The 22,769-nt window shown below is 37.6% G+C and overlaps 3 protein-coding genes across 4 annotated transcripts in view; 1 reads left to right on the top strand and 2 right to left on the bottom strand.

Annotated features, from left to right (window-relative positions):
- The window catches only part of LOC136263050 (uncharacterized), a 308,373-nt gene that overhangs the window by 195,286 nt on the left and 90,318 nt on the right, over positions 1–22,769 (bottom strand). The window contains exons 16-18 of the mRNA XM_066057501.1: positions 21,795–22,378; positions 5,543–5,975; positions 3,401–4,204 (exon numbers count right to left, since the gene is read on the bottom strand). Of these exons, the coding sequence (XP_065913573.1) occupies positions 3,401–4,204; positions 5,543–5,975; positions 21,795–22,378 (1,821 nt within the window). The remainder of the gene's footprint in view (positions 1–3,400; positions 4,205–5,542; positions 5,976–21,794; positions 22,379–22,769) is intronic.
- LOC136263403 (uncharacterized) lies at positions 11,634–13,811 on the top strand. Of its 2 annotated transcripts, XM_066057915.1 has the most exons (4): positions 11,634–11,724; positions 11,785–11,849; positions 11,902–12,090; positions 12,149–13,811. In XM_066057915.1, exons 3-4 carry the CDS (start codon positions 12,025–12,027, stop codon positions 13,694–13,696), a joined length of 1,614 nt encoding a protein of 537 aa, XP_065913987.1. In that variant the 5' UTR covers positions 11,634–11,724; positions 11,785–11,849; positions 11,902–12,024; the 3' UTR covers positions 13,697–13,811. The 2 variants fall into 2 exon arrangements, with proteins under 2 accessions (XP_065913987.1, XP_065913986.1); XM_066057914.1 differs by having other exon boundaries at positions 11,785–12,090.
- Positions 13,817–15,845, bottom strand: LOC136263646 (uncharacterized). The gene is made up of 2 exons (XM_066058286.1): positions 15,426–15,845; positions 13,817–15,225 (listed from the first exon to the last, which is right to left on the bottom strand). The coding sequence occupies exons 1-2, from the start codon at positions 15,637–15,639 to the stop codon at positions 13,817–13,819; spliced, it is 1,623 nt and encodes a 540-aa protein (XP_065914358.1). The 5' UTR covers positions 15,640–15,845.

Here is a 22,769-nt window from a genome sequence, read left to right as displayed (position 1 = left end):
AACTATGGCTGGAATATGATAAACAGGCAAAGAGTTATTAGCAATTATCCACGAAAAATAACACCAATGTGTTGTCTAACCTACAGGGTAAACCGCTTACGGGAAGAAGCTCAAAATCGGTGGGTGAATAGGTTAACTATTGAACCTCAAACCTTTTGTGGTTTGAAAGAAATCGAGTTAAAAACCAAGAAGATACAATGAAAAAACCAACAGTGTGTAACAATTACGCAATCGAGATTAACTAATAAAAAAACGACTTCTTTCCACGCCCACCAGAAAAACCGCTTGGGGTAATGCTTTGAAATTCGCTGTACAGATGGAGTAATCATCTTAGAAAGGATCTTCATTGGAGTAGAAGAATCAGACTTAAAGCCACGGAGTTATAACACGAAATCAAACTTGGTGTAGCAAGTGCGAGATCGAGATACTCTAATAGAGCAGTCACCCTAATAGAGCAGTCACCCTGAAAAGAATTCAAAAGATCAGCTAGAAACTAGTAACCTGTATAGAGATATGCTACAAACAATTCACCCTGTAGAGATATCAGCTAGAAGAAGTTACCTTGTAGGGAGTTCAACTATGTAGTTCAGCTAGAAGAAGTTACCTTGTAGAGAGTTCAGCTACAAAGAAACCACCATGTAGAGAGTTCAGCTACAAACAAATCGTCCTGTAGAGGGATCAGTTAGAAGAAATTACCCTGTACAGAGTTCAGCTACAAAGAAACCATCATGTAGAGAGTCCAGCTGCAAACAAATCACCCAGCTACAAACAAATTACCCTGTAGAAAGATCAGCTAGAAGAAGTCACCTTGTAGCAAGTTCAGCTACTAACTAGTGACCCTGTAGAGACATCAGCTAGAAGAAGTTACCTTGTAGAGAGTTCAGCTACAAACAAATCATCCTGTAGAGACATCAGCTAGAAGACGTTACCTTGTAGATAGTTCAGTTACAAACAGTTCACCCTGTAGAGAGATCAGCTAGAAGGACTCATCTTGTAGAGTGTTCAGTTGCAAAGAAACCATGCACCATGTAGAGTTCTGTAATAACTATATGTATTATATATATATATTAATACCATACCTGTTTCACTTCCCGTACAAAAGTCTCAATAGTAGCAGTGAAATTTATCCCGTATTTCACTGACAGCAGTGAAAAAGTTGTAATTGCAATTTCATTGGCTAGAATTTATGTTAACAATGTAGCACCAATTAGTGTCGACGCGTGTTTAGTACATAGTGACAAATTGGACAAATTGCGTACATAGCAAAGCTAATGCAGCATATGCAGCGAGTATGGTATTAACTGGGAATAGCATGGGTAGCAGTGAAATTTGGGATAAATACCACTCTTGTTGTATTGGAAATGGTAAATTTCACTCGGCTTAAATTTCCAATACAACACTCATGATATTTATCCCAAATTTCACTGCTACCCATGCTATTACTAGTACTAATACAACATCAATATCGTGTCCTGTACAAAAGCTCCAATAGCAGCTTGTGGTATATTTTTGATATACTACAGCAAACTAGCCAATAGAATCAGTATATCACTTGTACATTTGATATACGCATATGATTGGCTAAAATTTTTTGATAGTGTTTAGTTGTTTTACCAGTTAGGCATGTCCGACTTGACAACTAGTGGTACCATAGTAACCAATACCTGTTACTTAGCAACAACACTGTTGCCTAGCAACCATTGCTATGCAACCACCACTAATTCTAAAATAATTTTGACACCATAGCAATGGTTGCTAAGCAACTGCCAAAAGGTATATAACTAGGTCAGATTTAAATTTTGTTGCCTAGCAACAGTTGCTACGGATTGTTGGACCAATTTTCAAGAAGATTGCAGGCTGCAACACATGTGCATACTCCTTCAGCATGCTAATCACAAGGAATTACTTACCAGTACTAATAATGGTGTAAAAATTTGAGAAATTGCTGTTACTGCTTCCAAGTGGGAGACAAGATATCGTATTAACATATTATACTACAGATATCATGGTATTCGAAATATATACCAAAAGATATACAAACTTAGAAAAGATGTTGTAGTGCGAGGCTTTGCCTCGCACTATGGCACCCTTTCCTAAATATGTATATCTTTTGGTATATATTTCGAATACCATAATATCTGTAGTATAACATATACATATATATATATATATATAATTTGTACATTTATAGATAAAATCAGAAATATTTAAAGTATTCATCTGCTTCATCTTTTCTTCTTTCCTGTGGAAAAGAAAAAAAAAGATAGTTAAAAAATCCCCAAAGCTGGCCATAGGCCAGCTTTGGGGTATACAAATACAAAAAGAAGTGAAATCTAATCCAAAACAGCCAAGTTGTAAAAAAAAGAGTGCTGCCCTCAAAAAGGCTATGGTGAAAAAAGATGTGAAATCCAAGGTGGCGGCCAAGAAATGGCTGTGATAGTAGGTTAATGGTAAAAATTGTAATAACGACAATTCAGGTGAATTGTGAGCCAAGACCAAGCGGCACCTGAATTGTCGTTATTAAAATTTTTACCATTAACCTACCATCACATCCATTTCTTGGCTGCCACCTTGGATTTCACATTTTTTTTCACCATAGCCTTTTTGAGAGCCGCACTCTTTTTTTACAGCTTGGCTGTTTTGGATTAAATTATTATTACTAGTACTTTATAGTGACCAGCACTGAAGGTCTGACTGCAACATGTGCTGCAGCCTTTGGATTACCTAACCTAACAAGAACTGGAAACTTTAAATGATTACTTAACCTAACAAACAATAAGGTGAAACAGAAAAGGGCCAAAGAAAGGAAAAAAATCCCAGGATTCCAACTGCAGGCCACCCAATGTCTAGTCGAGCACCACACTCAGTCTATCATGGACTACTCCAACTTGTTTCAGTACATTTTATCAATGTGCTATGGTGCCTACACTAGTTGAAAATTCCAAATTTTTTTCTGTACTTGTCGGTATTTAAAGACCAATGACTTAGCACATTAAAGCTGACCTCAATAAGATACACAGGCTACAGGCTACAATGAAGCCAGAACAAACAGCAAAAGTACCTGCATTTCATCTTACGTACATCTAGAATAGGAGTCAGTTTCTGAAGAAAAATAGTGTTACAACTGGTATATTATGTGATAAAGCTTGAGTTGCTAATGTGCAGAAACTGATGACAGGTTCCAATTCTATATGACCTATATGTGTAAAATAACTGAGTAAACTATATACAGCAAAGATGTTAAAGGGAGTAAAGGGTAGGTGTCCAGATATATCAGTTTCATGTTAATGGTAAGTGCTATATAACAAATCAAGTGATTTGCACACTGCATGTTATACACACAATTATTGAATGCCCTATGTATGTACTACGAGTACTACTACTACTATTACATTCCTACCTCTGCTCTAGAAAACCATAACTGAATATGGGAAATATTAGAATTAATCGTTTCCAGTTGACAAAAATCTTTGTTAGAATCACAACCAAAACCACTACCTTCATTAAACAACTTGACTATCTTATCCATTAGCTCAGAAAAGTTCTGGTCAGCATCTAAGAATGGGCTAATATACTGAAACGCAGGTTTAAGATGGTTCCATACTCTATAAGAGTAGTCTTCATGCTGCAGTTGAGCTTTTATTAAATCAACTTGAGATTCAAAAGCAGATTTACTTCTTGGATCACATTTAAATCCCTTTCCCTTAATAAAACGGTAAAATTCTGCATTATCAGCTACAGCTGAAAATAGTTTTAGACTTCTTGTTGCTTGGCGTGTATCATCACAATGAAGTGCTTGCCATATCTGCTTCATGTAGTTACTTGCATCTTTACCAGTAATTTTTGCTTTGCCTTCAACAGTTTTTACACTCTTTGTTATTTCCTGTAATTCTACTAACTTTTCATCTTTCAGACACTGTGATAAATGATACTGTTCACATACTTCTGGTATCACAGATAATTGCTGTGAAAACTGAACCAATTCTAACATGTGTTGAATCCCCTCTCTTCCTTCAGTATTCTCACTTGACATCATATCTTGCTCAAATCCTGGGAATCTGCTCATTAATTCAAACTCTTTTGTTAGATCACAATTTTGTAGCAATTCTTCCAATGACCCTTCGGTTACAATGTCTTCATATTTAGCAGTTCCCATGATTAAACTTAGGATATAATGTTTGGTATTCTCCACAGCAGTACCGAACTAAAGATTAATAGAAAACTTTTAGACACATTAATATGTGTTCAACTTACGCAAACACTTACTATTAACTAACATAGTTTTTAGGTAAGTTTTAAATACATTCAAAATTTGAAATCCCATTTTTAAATTCATTTACTACCAAAATAGAAATTACATGCATTTGTGGGACTAAGGAAAAAACAGGCATAATATTATGTGTAAGTGACAACTGTTGAATATTATACAAAATTAAAAAATATATATTGTAACAAATTTGGAGGTTCACAATATTAATTGTACATCTTCAGAAGCTGATGTGAAGAAATTCCTAGAGTTTACCATGTTTGAATTGAACCTAAGAATTCATGTACAAACATTACAACAGTGTTAACGTCTATAACAACTGACAATAGCAAATTTTTGAGTAAAATGTATCTATCAAGCATTATAGCTGGACAGTAAGATTACTATTGAAATGAAAAAAGCAAAATAGACTGATCGTTAGCATGAAAGATGGGTAAAATTGACTGTATTCAACACCTACCCATTACAAAACATGTATACATATTTAAAGCTAGCACCACATGTGAATATGAATATCACACATATTTCAAACTATAATAGGCAATACATGCATGACGATAAAGTACTATTATTCAAATGCGACACCATATGCACCTGCCACTCGATATTCATGTCTTGAATACTTGTACTTAACACTTGAGAAAAACTGTGAGTGTAGTGTGATTTATGCTCTCAATACCAAGCTTGCAGCTCACATGGAGGTTAAAGCCAGAGTGATGATGATCTACTGTAGCTAATTTACACTTATATACTCACACATATATCTAAAAAGTTGGAAGCATGAAATTGTGTTTCAATGATAATTTTGTACATTAATTTTGTCTTAACACACCCTTAGAGCAAACCAAATTTCAAGGCGATTAAGCTGCACATTTGCAGATTTACAAACTGTGAGAAGAAATGAGCCCCCGAAATGTGAAGAACAAAAACAAAGAACTAAAGACTTTGGAGGCTTGTATTTGATGAACACACTAAGCAATCTTGCTCAAAGTTGGTATGTAGGGTGTTGAAAGTGAAGGGCAATTGCAGTATAAAAGCCATCCTATTTAGAAAAGGGAATATGCGGTTATGTATGCATATAATAGCATTTTCTTTTGTCAATATACCAACAGTATGATGCACCAGCTTTTTTGGCTGCACAATATAATCTACTTGCACTTTAATAGTTGTGCACAAAGCTTGACTTGCCAATCAAACAAGTATACTTGTGGCTCGAAAAAAACAGTTCAAGCAAGTGTGCTGTTATGTTTGAGCAGTACTGTACAACAATCATACCTGTATTACTCTATCATGAAGTTCAATGTTCGATTGCTTATTTGTAGTCAACAAAAAGGTTTTTGTGGAAAACAACTCTGTAGGAAATAGTGTCATTGACATCTTCGCAATCTGACAATTCAAAAAATTGCAGAACAATTTACAATTATGTAAATGAAAATAAACCAAAAACTCTATGTTACTGAGAAAAGGCCTTAGAAAATCTTCAAGTCCACAATGCAATTCTTGCAAAACTTGTACAGTAGTTGATGTCCGTAGTAGTAGAATATCTTCAGGCTTTAGATCAACTTGATAATCACTTTGGCTTAGCTTCTGCTGTACATCATTTGGATACTTCTCCCCAGGTAAAACAACATACTTATGAAGTAAGACTTGCAGGTTGTTGCTCAATCGTACCCCATAGCAATTCAGTATTTCCATTAATGTGATGCAACTAAAGTTGTATCATGACATACAGTAATTCTAGCAATTAAAATATTATAGACTAAATGAAAGCACATGGTAGACACAGATAATGTAAATAAGGTGTTGTGATACATAATTCTGAAAACCAGATGCTCTCTTAATACTATTTCTAGTTGAGTAAATAAGTAAGTACCTAAAAACTAGTTATGAGCATAATATCAATTGTGACTGGAATCCCACGTGTCTGTACAAGCCTCAATTCATTATTACGAAACAGAAATTATATTAAACTTTTAAGCATCAGTTCCTTGAAAAAGAAAGGTCATATAGCAGACACTTGGCATCCGAAGTATGAGAAGTTTGAAAATATCTGGTTGGCATCAGTGCTCTCAAGGAAATGCAATTAAGATATGAGCATTAGTCATCTTTTTTTAGAGAAGTTTTTTTGTGTCTAAAAGTAATTATTAAAATAGTATACAACCAAAACTAGTTATTTACACAACTTAACTACAAAACTATGCTACTAAACTATCACTCAACTACTAAACTATACACTACTTTTTAGTACAGTGCTCAAGTGGTGGGAGAGTTGGAGATGTCTACACCATCAGATATTCCTTGATATACAAGTAATTTATGGAAGTTTACTATTATATAGATAAATAAACCTATCAACCAAATCTCAATAAGCCTTCTGATATCTATATAATCGCACACATCTAGTTTTGGGACTGATAAATAATAGCTATAATAATAAATGATATTGTCTACAGGCTCTTGAACATTTCATAGACTCATTACCAGCCAACACATACATTAACTTTGACAATTCTTAAGTTGGAAAGAGCTATATCAAGACACACGATAGTGTGTCGTTCGGCCCAAGAAGCCGGCGCGCCACACCGTGAGTATATTGACAGGAAGAACAAAAACGTCATTTTCACACCTTTGTATCTCGGTGATCACTTATCTGATTGGAACCAAATTTGCTACGCAGTTGCCCGCCAGCCAAGGGAGTCTACATTCCAAATTTGAAGGAAATCGCTCCAGCCATTTTCGAGATACGAGCTGCCAAAGTTTCATTTTTTTTTCTTCGTTTTTTTTTCTTCTTCGTCTTTTCGCACACTTGCAAAAATTGCTATAACATACAAACGCGTACTTCGATCGCCTTGAAATTTGGCACACAGAAAGGGAGTCCAAAGGCGAATCCTAGCATCAAATTTGGTACAAATCCGATGAATGGTTCAGGAGTTATGACTGATTATTCGCGTAAAACAAGATCGATTTGTTGTCACGCCTACAGGGTAAACCGCTTCATGGAATGAGTTGAAAATTGCTATGTAGATGGAGTAACCATTGTAGGAGTGCCTTTTGGTGGTTTGAAAGGAATCGAGATAAAGACCACGGAGATATGACACAAAACCCAACCTGTGTCACAATTACGCGATCGATTTTTATGATAAAAAAGTATTAGTTTTCACGCCTACTAGGTAAACCGCTTAGAGCAATGAGCTGAAAATCGGTGTATAGCTGGAATAATCTTCATAGAAAGTCCTTGCAGTAGTACAGAAGAATCGGATTACAAATCACTGAGTTATGATTCGAAAGCCAACTCCGTGTAGCAAATGCGAGATCGAGATACTCTAATAGAACAGTCACCCTAATAGAGCATTCGACTAATTTATTATAGAATTTTATTACATCACAAGTTATTCTGTAGGGAGTTCAGCTGCAAACAGTTAATCTTATAGACAGTTCAGCAAGAAGACAGTCACCATGTGGAGAGTTAAGCAAATATATCACTATAGAAATTCAGAACATTATTACAAGTCACCCTGAAGAAAGTTCAGCTATAAACAAGTCATGCACTGTGTAGAGAATTCAGCTACAATTAAGTCACTCTCTAGAGAATTCAGTTACACAGAATTCAGCTACACACAAGTCACTGTGGAGAGAGTTCAGCTACAAACAAAACACTTTGCAGGGTGTTCAGCTGCAACAAATCAACCTTTAGAGCAATCAGCAATGAACAAATCAACACAAATCTACCTGTAGAGAGATCAGCTAGAAACAAATCACCCTGAAGAGAGTTCAGCTACAAAAAATCACCCTGTAGAGACATCAGCTAGAAACTAGACACAATGTAAGGAGTTCAGCTACAAGCAATCACCCTGAAGAGAGTTCAGCTAAAACAAATCAACCTACAGAGAGATCAGCTACAAACAAATCACCTTATAGAGAGTTCAGCTACAAACAGATTACCTGTAGAGAGATCGGCTTCAAACAAATCAACCTGCAGAGAGATCAGCTACACACAAATCAACTTGTAGAGAGATCAGCTACAAACAAATCACCCTGTAGAGAGATCAGCTAGAAACTACACACAATGTAAGGAGTTCAGCTACAAACAAATCACCCTGTAGAGAGATCAGCTACAAACTAGACACAAAGTAAGGAGTTCAGCTACAAGTAAATTACCCTGTAGAGAGTTCATCTACAAACAAATCAACCTGTAGAGCAATCAGCTAGAAACAAATCACTCTGAAGAGAGGTCAGCTACAAAAAATCACCCTGTAGAGAGATCAGTTAGAAACAAATCACCCTGAAGAGAGGTCAGCTACACAAAAATCACCCTGTAGAGAGATCAGCTACAAACAAATTGCCCTGTAGAGAGATCAGCTACAAGCAAACACCCTGTAGAGAGTTCAGCAACAAAGAAACCACCATGTAGAGAGTTCAGCTAGAAACAAATTACCCTGTAGAGAGATCGGCTACAAACAAATCAGCCTGTAGAGAGTTCAGCTAAAACAAATCAACCTGCAGAGAGATCAACTACAAACAAATCACCTTTTAGACAGTTCAGCTACAAACAAATTACCCTATAGAGAGATCGGCTACAAACAAATCAACCTGCAGAGAGATCAGCTACACACAAATCAACTTGTAGAGAGATCAACTACAAACAAATCACCCTGTAGAGAGATCAGCTAGAAACTACACACAATGTAAGGAGTTCAGCTACAAATAAATCACCCTGTAGAGAGTTTAGCTAAAACAAATCAACCTGCAGAGAGATCAGCTACAAACAAATCACCTTTTAGACAGTTCAGCTACAAATAAATTACCTTGTAGAGAGATCGGCTACAAACAAATCAACCTGCAGAGAGATCAGCTACACACAATTCAACTTGTAGAGAGATCAGCTACAAACAAATCACCCTGTAGAGAGATCAGCTAGAAACTAGACACAATGTAAGGAGTTCAGCTACAAGCAAATCACCGTGTAGAGAGTTCAGCTACAAACAAACCAACCTGTAGAGCGATCAGCTAGAAACAAATCACCCTGAAGAGAGGTCAGCTACAAAAAAAATCACCCTGTAGAGAGATCAGCTAGAAACAAATCACCCTGAAGAGAGATCAGCTACAAAAAAATCACCCTGTAGAGAGATCAGCTAGAAACAAATCACCCTGAAGAGAGGTCAGCTACAAAAAAAATCGCCCTGTAGAGAGATCAGCTAGATACAAATCACCCTGAAGAGAGGTCAGCTACAAACAAAACACTTTGCAGAGAATTCAGCTACAAACAAATCAGCTTGTAGAGAGATCAGTTACACACAAATCAACTTGTAGAGAGATAAGCTAGAAACAAATCACCCTGTAGAGAGTAGCTACAAGCAAAACACCCTGTAGAGAGTTCAGCAACAAAGAAACCACCATGTAGAGAGTTCAGCTGCAAACAAATCACCTTATAGAGAGTTCAGCTACAAACAAATCACCCTGTAGAGAGATCAGCTAGAAACTAGACACAATGTAAGGAGTTCAGCTACAAGCAAATCACCCTTTAGTGAGTTCAGCTACAAACAAATCAACCTGCAGTGTGATCACCTACAAAAAAGCACCTTGTACAGAGTTCAGCTACAAACAAATTACCCTGTAGAGAGATCGGCTACAAACAAATCAACCAGTAGAAAGATCAGCTACACACAAATCAACTTGTAGAGAGATCAGCTACAAACAAATCACCCTGTAGAGAGATCAGCTAGAAACTACACACAATGTAAGGAGTTCAGCTACAAGTAAATCACCCTGTAGAGAGTTCAGCTAAAACAAATCAACCTGCAGAGAGATCAGCTACAGATAAATCACTTTATAGACAGATCAGCTACAAACAAATTACCTTGTAGAGAGATCGGCTGCAAATTAATCAACCTGCAGAGAGATCAGCTACACACAAATCAACTTGTAGAGAGATCAGCTACAAACAAATCACCCTGTAGAGCAATCAGCTAGAAACTAGATACAATGCAAGGAGTTCAGCTACAAGCAAAATCACCCTTTAGTGAGTTCAGCTACAAACAAATCAACCTGCAGTGAGATCACCCACAAAAACGCACTTGTACAGAGTTCAGTTACAAACAAATCACCCTGTAGAGAGATCAGGTAGAAGAATTCACCTTGTAGAGAGTTCAGCAACAAAGAAACCACCATGTAGAGAGTTCAGCTGCAAACAAATCACCCAGTAAAAAGATCAGCTAGAAGAAGTTACCTTGTAGAGAGTTCAGTTACAAAGAAACCATCGTATAGAGAGTTCAGCTACAAAGAAATTACCCCGTAGAGAGTTCAGCTAGAAGAAGTCGCCTTGTAAAGAGTTCAGCTACAAAGAAACCATCATGTACAGAGTTCAGCTACAAAGAAACCACTTGTACAGAATTCAACTACAAACAAATTACCCTGTATAGAGATCAGCTAGAAGAAGTTACCTTGTAGATCGTTCAGCTACAACAATTCATCCTGTAGAAAGATCAGCTAGAAGAAGTCACCTTGTAGAGTGTTCAGTTACAAAGAAACCATCATGTAGAGAGTTCAGCTGCAAACAAATCACTCTGTAGAGAGTTCAGCTACAAAGAAACCGCCATGTAGAGAGTTCAGCCTCATACAAACCACCTTGTAGAGAATTCAACTTCAACAAATCACCCTGTAGAGAAGAAATTACCTTGTAGAGAGTTCAGCTACAAAGAAACCATCATGTAGGGAGTTCAGCTACATTTCAAGTCACCCAGTAGAGAGATCAGCTGCAAAAAATATCCTGTGGGGAATAATGGGCATGTAATAAATATATGTATATAATTTGTATAATTACTAATAAAATCAAAAAATAATTGAAGTACTAAAATTCTTCTTTAAGTTCTTCTTCCTGTAGTAAAGAAAAAAACACATGGGTTAAAAAAGCCCTAAAGCCAGCCTTAGGCCGGCTTTGCAGTATACAAATACAAAAAGAAGTGATATCTAATCAAAAACAGCCAAGCTGTAAAAAAAGGTGCGGCCCTCAAAAAGGCCATGGTGAAAAAAGATGTGAAATCCAAGGTGGCGGCCAAGAAATGGCTGTGATGGTAGGTTAATGGTTACATTTTAATAACGACAATTCAGGTGAATTTTGTGCCGCTTGGCCTTGGCACCAAATTCACCTGAATTGTATGGTGTAGTATTAGTGTCAAAATAGTACAGTATTTTGGTAGATACAGTGTAATTTTTTTGTGTGCCAGGTGTTGAAATTACAATGAGTCGCACAATTAATTTTTGATGGGTGATGGAATATTCATGAGGGCAGTATAAATAAATTAAAACTGCACATCGATAGAGCGTTTGCATATCCATGGTAACCGTAAATGACGTTGACTGACACACCTCCGCCGCCATATTGCTGTACCACCTGTTATACGAGTGGTCCTATGATTGTGGTAACCGAAGTGGTAATGACTGTTTAGATAGTGAATATGGTATGAAATCAATGCGAATACATAGTAGTGCTGTTACTATTGCATGGCTGTTGTTGATAGGATTCATCTAGTGATGTTTGTCTTAGTCAGCACGCACAGCTATTGAAAGTGAGTGATAAACGAAGGTACCTCAGTGACAAAGATAGCGGATGTTGGCGATCCCTATTGTATACCAAGTGCACAGCTTAGTAAGGAAGTTATCCCGTCGGTCACAAACACAGACATCTTCAACTATCTTGTTTTGACTACAAGCTTCTGTACCTCTGAGATGTGTAAAGCTTTGATGCTTACAAGTACTTTATGTGTGACTTTGTGAACTGTTTGGGATCAAAGAAAATTGGTAGTAAAATAGTTACAGTTGCCAAGGTATGTAAGAAAGATAAGTACCCATATTATGTAGTATAGTAGTTTAATACAATTACAGGTGAGACATTCGCAACGAGCTAATGACCCTCCACTTGAATCATGGGTGATGTGTCTACTTGATGGAACTGTCGATTGTGGACATTGTACCTGCATGGCAGGACTTAGAGAAGTTTGTTCTCATGTAGCAGCAATCCTTTTCTACCTGGAATCTGCAGCTCGATCAAAACTAACTTGCACACAAACTAGTTGTATGTGGAAGGAACCTACCTTTGTTGATGCTATTCCATACTTGCCAATTTCAGAGCTGCCACTGTCCAAACCAAAGCCTAGAATCAGCTGTAACAAAAGGAGAGGGGCTCATCATCTAAGTGACATTACACCATTTGAGGATATGTTTCAGGTAGCAGAAGAATTGCCAGTTTCTGAGCACCCATCCACTAGTTCAACAGCCTGTCAGTCAACAAGTTCCTTGTTGTGTGTTCCTCCATCTGCTGAGGAGCAAATGGTCTTCCTTAGAGATATTGCTCACAACCGACCAGCAATTTGTTCCATAGTACCTCCATTTTCTAATGAATTTAAACCCACAGCAAATACTATTCAGCTACCTCCATCACTGCTTGATCTGTACAACCCAGAAAATGAAGAATTGCTTTACACTGAGTTGTTGGAAGTATGTGATGAATTGCAGTTATCAGTTAGACCAGAAGAGGTACAGAATATTGAAGTTTACACTCAAGAGCAAGCCAAGAGTCCAGCTTGGTTTAAACAAAGAGCAGGAAGGATTACTGCATCAAAAATGAAAGCAGTTTGTGCCACAGACCCAAGCCATCCTTCGCAATCATTACTAAGCCAGATCTGTTATCCACATTTGAAAAAGTTCACAACGCCAGCAACCACATGGGGGTGTGAACATGAAGCAGTTGCAAGATTGGCATACATTGAGATGATGAAACCCATGCATACAAATTTTCAGTACAGAAATAGTGGATTCGTAGTAAGCACAGAATATCCATACATTGGTGCCAGTCCTGATGGAGTGGTGCAGTGTGACTGCTGTGGATGTGGGGTACTGGAAATCAAATGCCCATACTGCGTCAGAGAGAGCACTCCAGATGAAGCACCCTATCTCAATAATGGTAAACTCTCTGAAAAGCATGAATATTATTACCAGGTTCAGACACAACTGCTTGTTTGTTCAGCAAATTATGCTGACTTTGTTATAGCTACAGTCAGTGATGCTTCCCCCAATTTGTCATGTGAACGCATCTTTCTAAATGAAAGTTTTATAGAACATGTTAAAGCTGCCGAAAAGTTTTTCAAAATTTGTCTTTTACCAGAGTTACTTGCTATGTGGTACTCTCGGAAGGCAGTTATGCCTGATCAGACTGCTGCAGCTTCAGTGGTATCTGTTGAATATACATACTGTTACTGTAAGGAAGATAAGGGTGGTGAAATGGTTGGATGTGACAATCCTAATTGTTTACATGGCTCATGGTTTCACCTTGAATGTCTCAAGATACCTAAACCACGTTCCAGTAAGTGGTATTGTCCAAACTGCAGGACAATGCCTGAGTTTTCCCGTAAACGGCAGCGGACTAAGCAGTGACTTCACCTTGTGTTAGTTTATTATTAACTATTAAAAGTTTGTATAGGTTTTTTAATGAAGTAAATAATAACATGACAAAGTTCATCTATTAATAATAATAATAATTGTTCAATTACATGACTATTTTACTGGTACAACTGAAACACAAAGATAGTTCAGGGCTGAACGCACTAATATTATTTTATCGATTGGTGGTTTGTCGCCAGGGTGTTTAGGCTTTAAAAAATCAATAGGGATACAACTCATCAAAATTGAGTACCTCTGACGGGTAACTCCAATGACACGTTCTATGTGTATCCGTACATTCGCTAACTTCCTTGTTGCCTCAACATCTATGGGTGAGAGTTGGGAACAGCCTCTTGTAAATGATGGTATATGAAGTGTTTCCTGCATTCTGGCCACATCTTCAGCAATATCAAATCCCCGGTACGCAAGAACACAATCTCCTGGAAGTATTTTGTTTAAAAATCCAGAGTTGACTGTCAAAAGTTTGTCACTGACCCTTCCACCCCAGGCAGGTGAAATGAAACTTGTTACACCTTGTGGACACATTGCAATGAACACTTTTGCTGTATTTGCATGCTTGTATTGAGACCAAGTGGATGATTTTGCCACTAGATGAGTAGGGGTTTCAATTTTAATCTCAAAACAATCAATCACTACAACAACCTTAGTGCCATATGTTGCCCGAAAACCGCTGGGCATAGTCTTCCATAATTCCTCTCTTTCAGGCCACTTGATGAGCCACTCCAAACGACAAGACATTATATCCAACATTTCATGGAAACGCCTACTGACAGTTGATGTACAAATTCCTAACCGGTAAGCAATGTCTTGTAATCCCAAGTTAAGCCTCAATTTCATGAGCACTATCATGAACGACCTCCAATAGTATGAACGTTTATCACCTAGTGCAAAGGAGCCCATCACTAGTTCAAATGTTTTTAACAGGAGACGACTAGTAGCTAACCCAGTGTAGTATTGTACCTTGGCATCATCAGACATAATGTTGTTCTCACAGAAAAAATTATCGTCATCCGTCTGTACGGCTTTGTTACACATTTTAGGTGGCCTTGGAGTTTGAGTTTCACCATCAGCTGTCTGTATTGCATGATCTATCAGCCCACTGTTTGAATTAAGTGACAACTGACTGGACTGTCCTGTTGTTGTACTAGTTGAAGTCAAGGTACCGTTTGTCAAAATAAAGGTTGGGCTAGTGATCAAGGTACTGTTTGTTGTAGAAGTTATGGTTGACATAGTGGTTATTGTAGAGGTACTGGTTGAGGTACTAGTTGTTGTAGTTGAGGTACTAGAGGTAGTTGCCAAGGTAGAGGCTGAGGTACTGCCTGATGTACTAATATTTGAATTCGTCTCGAAAACTCTTTTGTTCCTCTCTTTGGCTCGTGCTTCTCTTTCTGAGGCTCTTTCACTAGCTGCATGTGTTACTGCCACATCTAGCTTGCTGTGTCCAAGTTCCAGTGTGGGGAACCAATCAACATTATGCTTATCCATTGTGTCAGCAGGCTTCCCTACAGATCATTTGACAAATGTTAAACTCATGAGTATCAATGATATCAAATCATGGATTATAAATTTCCTAGCTACTCAGGAAATGTATAATCTGAACTGAAAGCCAACACGCATACAGTGTACAAGTATAACAAATAATACACTATAAAATATTTTGTATATAATCAATGCATGCACTTTCAATAGATACTGTACTCACTAGCCACAAAATGACACTCGCAAACCCAGACATTTGCTAGCTTCTCCTCCGTTAAATCCTCTCTCGAAATAGCTTTCAGCCAGGCCCTCCTTCGCTCTCTAGTAATCTCCAACATTTGCTGACCTTGATGCTGAATAATGGCTGGAAGCCTATAAAATGAACATTTAGTCTTGGATGACTTCTTGGAGCTGTTGATTATCGCACATCCAACCATATTTAAGCAACAAATAAACAAACAATTAATCCTTGAATAAGCCGTAAAACCTTGAATAAACAGTAAACCATGAGATACGCCACTCACTAACCACTGTCCACGTGTTTCGGTACAGCAATATGGCGGCGGGGTGTGTCAGCCAACGTCATTTACGGTTACCATGGATATGCAAATGCTCAGGGCGATGAATATTTAATAGCCCTCGCCAAAATTAATCATAGTATTGAATCGACCTTTTTAAAAAATCATACCACCCTCAGAAATATTCATCGCCCTATGGAAAATAATCTATGTGCAGTTTTAATTTATTTATACTGCCCTCATAAATATTCCATCACCCATCAAAAATTAATTGTGCAACTCATTGTAATTTCAACACCTGGCTTCACCCACACAAAAAAATTACACTGTATCTACCATAATACTGTACTATTTTGACACTAATACTACACCATAGAATTGTTGTTATTAAAATGTAACCATTAACCTACCATCACAGCCATTTCTTGGCCGCCACCTTGGATTTCACATCTTTTTTCACCATGGCCTTTTTGGGGGCCGCACCTTTTTTTACAGCTTGGCTGTTTTTGATTAGATACTTATTGACTTTAAAAACCAACATAACTGAATAGATGGTGGCTTGAACATTACTTAGCTATCGGTCTCCCAAGTTTACAAAATTAGATTTGTTTGTTTTTCTAACATAAGTCAGCAGTACTATATTTTCAATCTTCATTCCACAGCAAATGGCAGTGTCTTGGAGTTAATTAGTGTCATGCAAGCTTAGCATATATATTGGCCAGTGTACTGAGGGCAAATGAAGACCAATGTCACAGAAAGGGAGATAAAGTCTATGGAGTGCCATTTGTGCCAAAATAGTACAAAAACACCTTATTTATAAACTACAACTATACTTTATAAATCAATACACTACTTCATAAAATACAGACATATATTTTATAAATCATACACATACGTACTTTATAATCATAGACTTGTACTTTATAAATCATACATGTACTTTACAAATCATGCATATACTTTATCATACAGTACGATAGTATTCTATGGTAGGGACGATGAAGATGTGGGCGTGGTCTACGAAGATAAATCAAGCCAAAATCATCTTTGCAAGCCCTTCATGGCCACTTGACAGTATTGGTCAGGTATAACCAAGCCCACACATGCCTTCAGAGCGACCAGAAGCATTTTCGATTAGGTGCTACGAAATTTAAAAAAAAAAATTATTTTCGCGAATTTTCTACTGCCTCACGCGTTCAGTTCAGCTACAAACAAATCACCCTGAAAAGAGTTCAGCTACAAACAATGAGAATTTCAGCTACAGTTCAGTTATGTAAGAAGTCACCTTATTAACTACAGTATGTGATAATCATCATTCAATGTTAAATATACAAACATTTCATCAGACAAAAGCTATACACACAATTACTTCCTTTGTTCCACAACTCCTACAGTAAAGAAGAAAAAAAACAAGTTAAAAAGAAGCATCAAAGCCAATGGCCAGCTTTGTGGCTTGCAATACAAAAAGAAGTGATATCTAAACCAAAACAGCCAAGCTGGAAAAAAAGAGTGCGGCCCCCAAAGAGGCCAAGTTGAAAAAGGATGTGAAATCCAAGGTGGCGGCCAAGAAATGGCTATGATGGTAGGTTAATGGCAAAAATTTTAATTACGACAATTCAGGTAAATTTTGTGCCGAATCCTAGTGGAGGAGGCAACCCAAATTCACCCGAATTGTCGTAATTAAAATTTTTGCCATTAACCTACCATCACAGCCATTTCTTAGTCACCACCTTGGATTTCACATCTTTTTTCAACTTGGCCTTTTTGGGGGCCGCACTCTTTTTTTACAGCTTGGCTGTTTTGGTTTAGATATATATATCTAATCAAAAACAGCCAAGCTGTAAAAAAAGGAGTGCGGCCCTTGAAAAGGCTATGGTGAAAAAAGATGTAAAATCCAAGGTGGCGGCCAAGAAATGGCTGTGATGGTAGGTTAATGGTAAAAATTTTAATAACGACAATTCAGGTGAATTTGGTGCCGCTTGGTCAATTGGCACAAATTCATCTGAACTACCATCACAGCCATTTCTTGGCCGCCACCTTGGATTTCACATCTTTTTTCACCATAGCCTTTTCAAGGGCCGCACTCCTTTTTTTACAGCTTGGCTGTTTTTGATTAGATTTCACTTCTTTTTGTATTTGTATACCCCAAAGCCAGCCTACGGCCAGCTTTGGGGCTTTTTAACCTATATATTTTTCTTTACCACAGGAAAAAGAAAAAGATGAAGCAGATTTTATAAATACTTTAACTCATTCTGATTTTATCAGTAATAGTACAAATTATATATATTATAATGCATATATCAAGAGTTCATAATATAAAAAGAGAGCATGTATTTATTACATGTCAATTAATCCCCACAGGATAATTTGCAGCTGATCTCTCTACTGGGTGACTTGAAATGTAGCTTAACTCTCTACAGGGTGATCTGCTTGTACGTAGTACGTAGATGGACTCTTTACAGGATTCTCTCTACAGTGTGACTTGACTCTAGCTGAACTCTCTGCAGGGTTGTTTGTTTGTAGTTGAATTCTCCACAGGGTGATTGGTTTGCAGCTGAACTCTCTACAAGGTAACTTCTTCTAGCTCAGGGTGACTTGTTTCTAGCTGAACTCTCTACAGGTGATTTGTTTGTAGCTGAACTCTCTACGTGATGGTTTCGTTGTAGCTGAACTCTCTACAAGGTAACTTCTTCTAGCTGATCTTTCTACAGGGCATATTTGTTTGTAGCTGAGTTCTCTACAGGGTGATTTGTTTGCAGCTGAACTCTCTACATTGGAGTTTCATTGTAACTGAACTCTCTACAATGTGACTTCTTCTAGCTGAACTCTCTACAGGGTGACTTGTTTCTAGCTGATCTCTCTACAGGGTGACTTGTTTCTAGCTGAACTCTCTACAGGTGATTTGTTTGCAGCTGAACTCTGGTTTCTTTGTAGCTGAACTCTCTACAAAATAACTTCTTCTAGCTTATCTTTCTACACGGTGATTTATTTGCAGCTGAACTCTCTACAAGGTGACTTCTTCTAGCTGAACTCTCTACAGATTGATTGATTTTTTTTTGCAGCTGAACTATCTACATGGTGGTAGCTTTGTAGCTGAACTCTCTGAAAGGTGACTTCTTCTAGCTGAACTCTCTACAGGGTGATCTTTTCATAGCTGAACTCTCTACAGGATGATTTGTTTGCAGCTGAACTCTCTACATGGTGATTTGCTTGTAGCTGAACTCTCTACAAGGTAACTTCTTCTAGCTGATCTATCTACAGGGCGATTTGTTTGTAGCTGAGTTCTCTACAGGGTGTTTGTTTGCAGCTGAACTCTCTACATGGTAGTTCCTTTGTAGCTGAACTCTCTACAATGTGACTTCTTCTAGCTGAACTCTCTACAGGGTCACTTGTTTCTAGCTGATCTCTCTACAGGGTCACTTGTTTCTAGCTGAACTCTCTACAGGTGATTTATTTGCAGCTGAACTCTCTACATGGTGGTTTCTTTGTAGCTAAACTCTCTACAAGGTAACTTCTTCTAGCTGATCTTTCTACAGGGTGATTTGTTTGTAGCTGAATTCTCTACAGGGTGATTTATTTGCAGCTGAACTCTCTACAAGGTGACTTCTTCTAGCTGAACTCTCTACAGAGTGATTGATTTTTTTGCAGCTGAACTCTCTACATGGTGGTTTATTTGTAACTAAACTCTCTACAGGGTGATTTGTTTGTAGCTTAACTCTCTACAGGGTGATCTGTTCGCAGCTGAACTCCCTACAAGGTAACTTCTTCTAGCTGATCTTTCTACAGGGCGATTTGTTTGTAGCTGAGTTCTCTACAGGGTGATTTGTTTGCAGCTGAACTCTCTACATGGTAGTTTCTTTGTAGCTGAACTCTCTACAATGTGACTTCTTCTAGCTGAACTCTCTACAGGGTGACTTGTTTCTAGCTGATCTCTCTACAGGGTGACTTGTTTCTAGCTGAACTCTCTACGGGGGATTTGTTCGCAGCTGAACTCTCTACAAGGTGACTTCTTCTAGCTGATCTCTCTACAGGGTGATTTGTTTGTAGCTGAACTCTCTACAGGTGATTTGTTTGTAGTTGAACTTTCTACAAGGTGATACTTCTAGCTGATCTCTCTACAGGATGACTTGTTTCTAACTGAACTCTCAACAGGGTGATCTGTTCATAGCTAAACTTTCTACTGGGTGATTTGTTTGCAGCTTAACTCTCTACATGGTGGTTTATTTGTAGCTGAACTCTCTACAAGGTAACTTCTTCTAGCTGATCTTTTTACAGGGCATGTTTGTTTGTAGCTGAGTTCTCTACAGGGTGATTTGTTTGCAGCTGATCTCTCTACAAGATTACTTGTTTCTAACTGAAAGCTCTACAGTGTGATCTGTTCATAGCGGAACTTTCTACTGGGTGATTTGTTTGTAGCTGAACACTTTGCATGATTGTTTCTTTGTAACTGAACTCTCTACAAGGTAACTTCTTCTAGCTGATCTCTCTGCAGGGCAACTTGTTTGAGCTGAACTCTCTATTAGGTACCTTCTTCTGGATGATCTGACTACAAGGTGACTTGTTTGTAGCTGAATTCCCTACAGAATAACTTCCAATGTAATATAATTGAGTAAATTATAAATGCAGCTGAATGTTTTATTAGGGTGACTGTTCTATTAGAGTATCTCGATCTCGCATTTGTTACACGTAGTTGCCTTTCGAATCATAACTCAGTGGTTTGTAATCCGATTCTTCTGTACTACTGCAAGGACTTTCTATGATGATTATTCCAGCTACACACTGATTTTTTTAGCTCATTGCTCTAAGCGGTTTGTCTGATAGACATGAAAACTAATAGTTTTTTTATTCATAAAAATCGATCGCGTAATTTTGACACCGGTCGGGTTTTGTGTCATATCTCCGTGGTCTTTATCCCGATTCCTTTCAAACCACTAAAAGGCACTCCTACGATGGTTGCTCCATCTACATAGCAATTTTCGACTGATTCCTCAAAGGAGTTTACCCTGTAGGCGTGACAGACCTTCGACCTTATTTTACGCAAATAATCGGTCATAACTCCGTGAATGTTCATCGGATTCCTACCACAGTTGGTACAGAGATCCGCCTTAATGAGCCCTTTAAGTGTGCCAAATTTCAGCCCGATCCGAGCACGCATTCATGTTTTATAGCGGATTTTGCGAAGTGTGCGAAATGAAGAAAAAAACGAAGAAATTAAAACGAAATTTTGTTCGCTCGTATCTCGGAAATGGCTGGAGCGATTTTCTTCAAATTTGGTGTGTAGACTGCCCTTACTGGCCGGCACCTCTCTAGCAAATTTGGTTCCAATCGGATAAAGGATCACAGAGCTACATAGGTGTGAAAATTGCGTTTTCTTTCTTCCTGTTAATATACTCACGGGTGGCACGCCGGCTTCTTGGGCCGCACGACACACTACCGTGTGTCTTGATATGACCAGCTACGCAAAACCAGCAATTTTGTAAAATAATATTTTGCTATGAAAATGTATTGAAATAAACTGGATAAAAATATGTGTGCTGCATAAAACATTTACACACGTTTCAATTATTGTGGTATACACTGAAACAAATCTCAACCCAATACACCATGGGATTTGCTTAGTAAGAAATCTTTGTTCCACGTTTGTACAGAAAAAGAACATGGGTTCTGAGTGCTTATTTATGATGCGGTACAAATAAAGTTTATCATGGCTGTTTCTTTGTTACAGTGGCCTTCTTCCTTGTCCACACAGAGGAGTACAGGGAAAGTACTATACCTTGACAGATTTGCCCATTCACGGTGAAAAGTTTTAGTCAACTTTGTAGCTTGTTTCATTTGTGAATTTCAGTGGAATAAATAAGAGCCATGTAATTCATTTGCCATAATGTTGCTCCTAAACAAACTTTCTAGTGCTATAAATCAAAACCTATTTATCTTAGAAGGCTGGAAATTCAACTGCCCACTTCCTTGTTACTATACACAGAAGCAATAAAATGGAATTTGAGGAAATGTGCAAAGATTGCCAGTATTTGCTCATCCAGTCACATACATTTTATGCAAATTGCACTGTAGCTTACCTGGGTACATCTTTATGGTTTTTAACTAACAGTACACAGATTTCAGCATAAAGTTTTGAGTATTTCTTTTTAAATCCATGAGTTTGATCTGAATTAAACACCAATTTATCGGTACCAAAGTACTTAGCAACTGATTTCATAGTTTGTAAACTACTAACATATGTTAGAGTATCATCATAATTATAGTCTTGTTTCATGAATTTTTCATGCCAATGGCAGCAGATATTTTGCATTTTAATTATCCACTTAAAGTATTCCTTGATATCATTATTTAAGATATCTTTTGGAACTTCATCTAGTACATACAACGTGCCTTTGCAATACGTTTGAAAAATTTTGCTGAATTTTTCCAAAACGAAAGCATAATCTCTAAACTTGTACAAAGTTTTACTGTCCAGCTGAATGCGATTACAGCATGAAGCAATAAAATTCCAATAGAATTGATCAACAGCAGAAAGATGTGACAAAGCTAAACTTTTACTAGCAATCTCAACACTCTTGATGATCAAAGATTGCAAAATCTGCACATCCTTTCTCTGTGATACTGACAGACTTTCCAACATCATTGAGTCTGGAACAATTTCCTGCATAAAAACAACAACGGATTTCATTGTTTACTAATACTTAGCTAAAACGAATACAAGTATTAAGACACACAAATTCTTATAGCAGTTTACAGGTTTTTCGGACTGAATTCGTCACCTTTGCAATTGACTTTGTCCTGTTTGTAGTAGAGTTAGTCGCTTTCGCAGTAGAATTTGTCCCATTTGCAATTGAATTCATCACTTTTGCAATTGAATTCATCGGTTTTGCAATTGAATTTGTTGGTTTTGTATTAGAATTCACATTTGCACAAGAATTTGTCTGTAACAAGATTGGCAGCTGCTGCAGTAAATACAAAAACAAGATGTACCAGCTGCTTCATGATCTTGTTGAAGTACAACTGTTGTAAACAACTCTTTATAAGAAGGTAAT

Source organism: Dysidea avara, chromosome 8 (genome assembly GCF_963678975.1).
Source record: "Dysidea avara chromosome 8, odDysAvar1.4, whole genome shotgun sequence".
Taxonomy (NCBI): domain Eukaryota; kingdom Metazoa; phylum Porifera; class Demospongiae; order Dictyoceratida; family Dysideidae; genus Dysidea; species Dysidea avara.
This window is presented reverse-complemented; position numbering and strand designations above follow the sequence as displayed.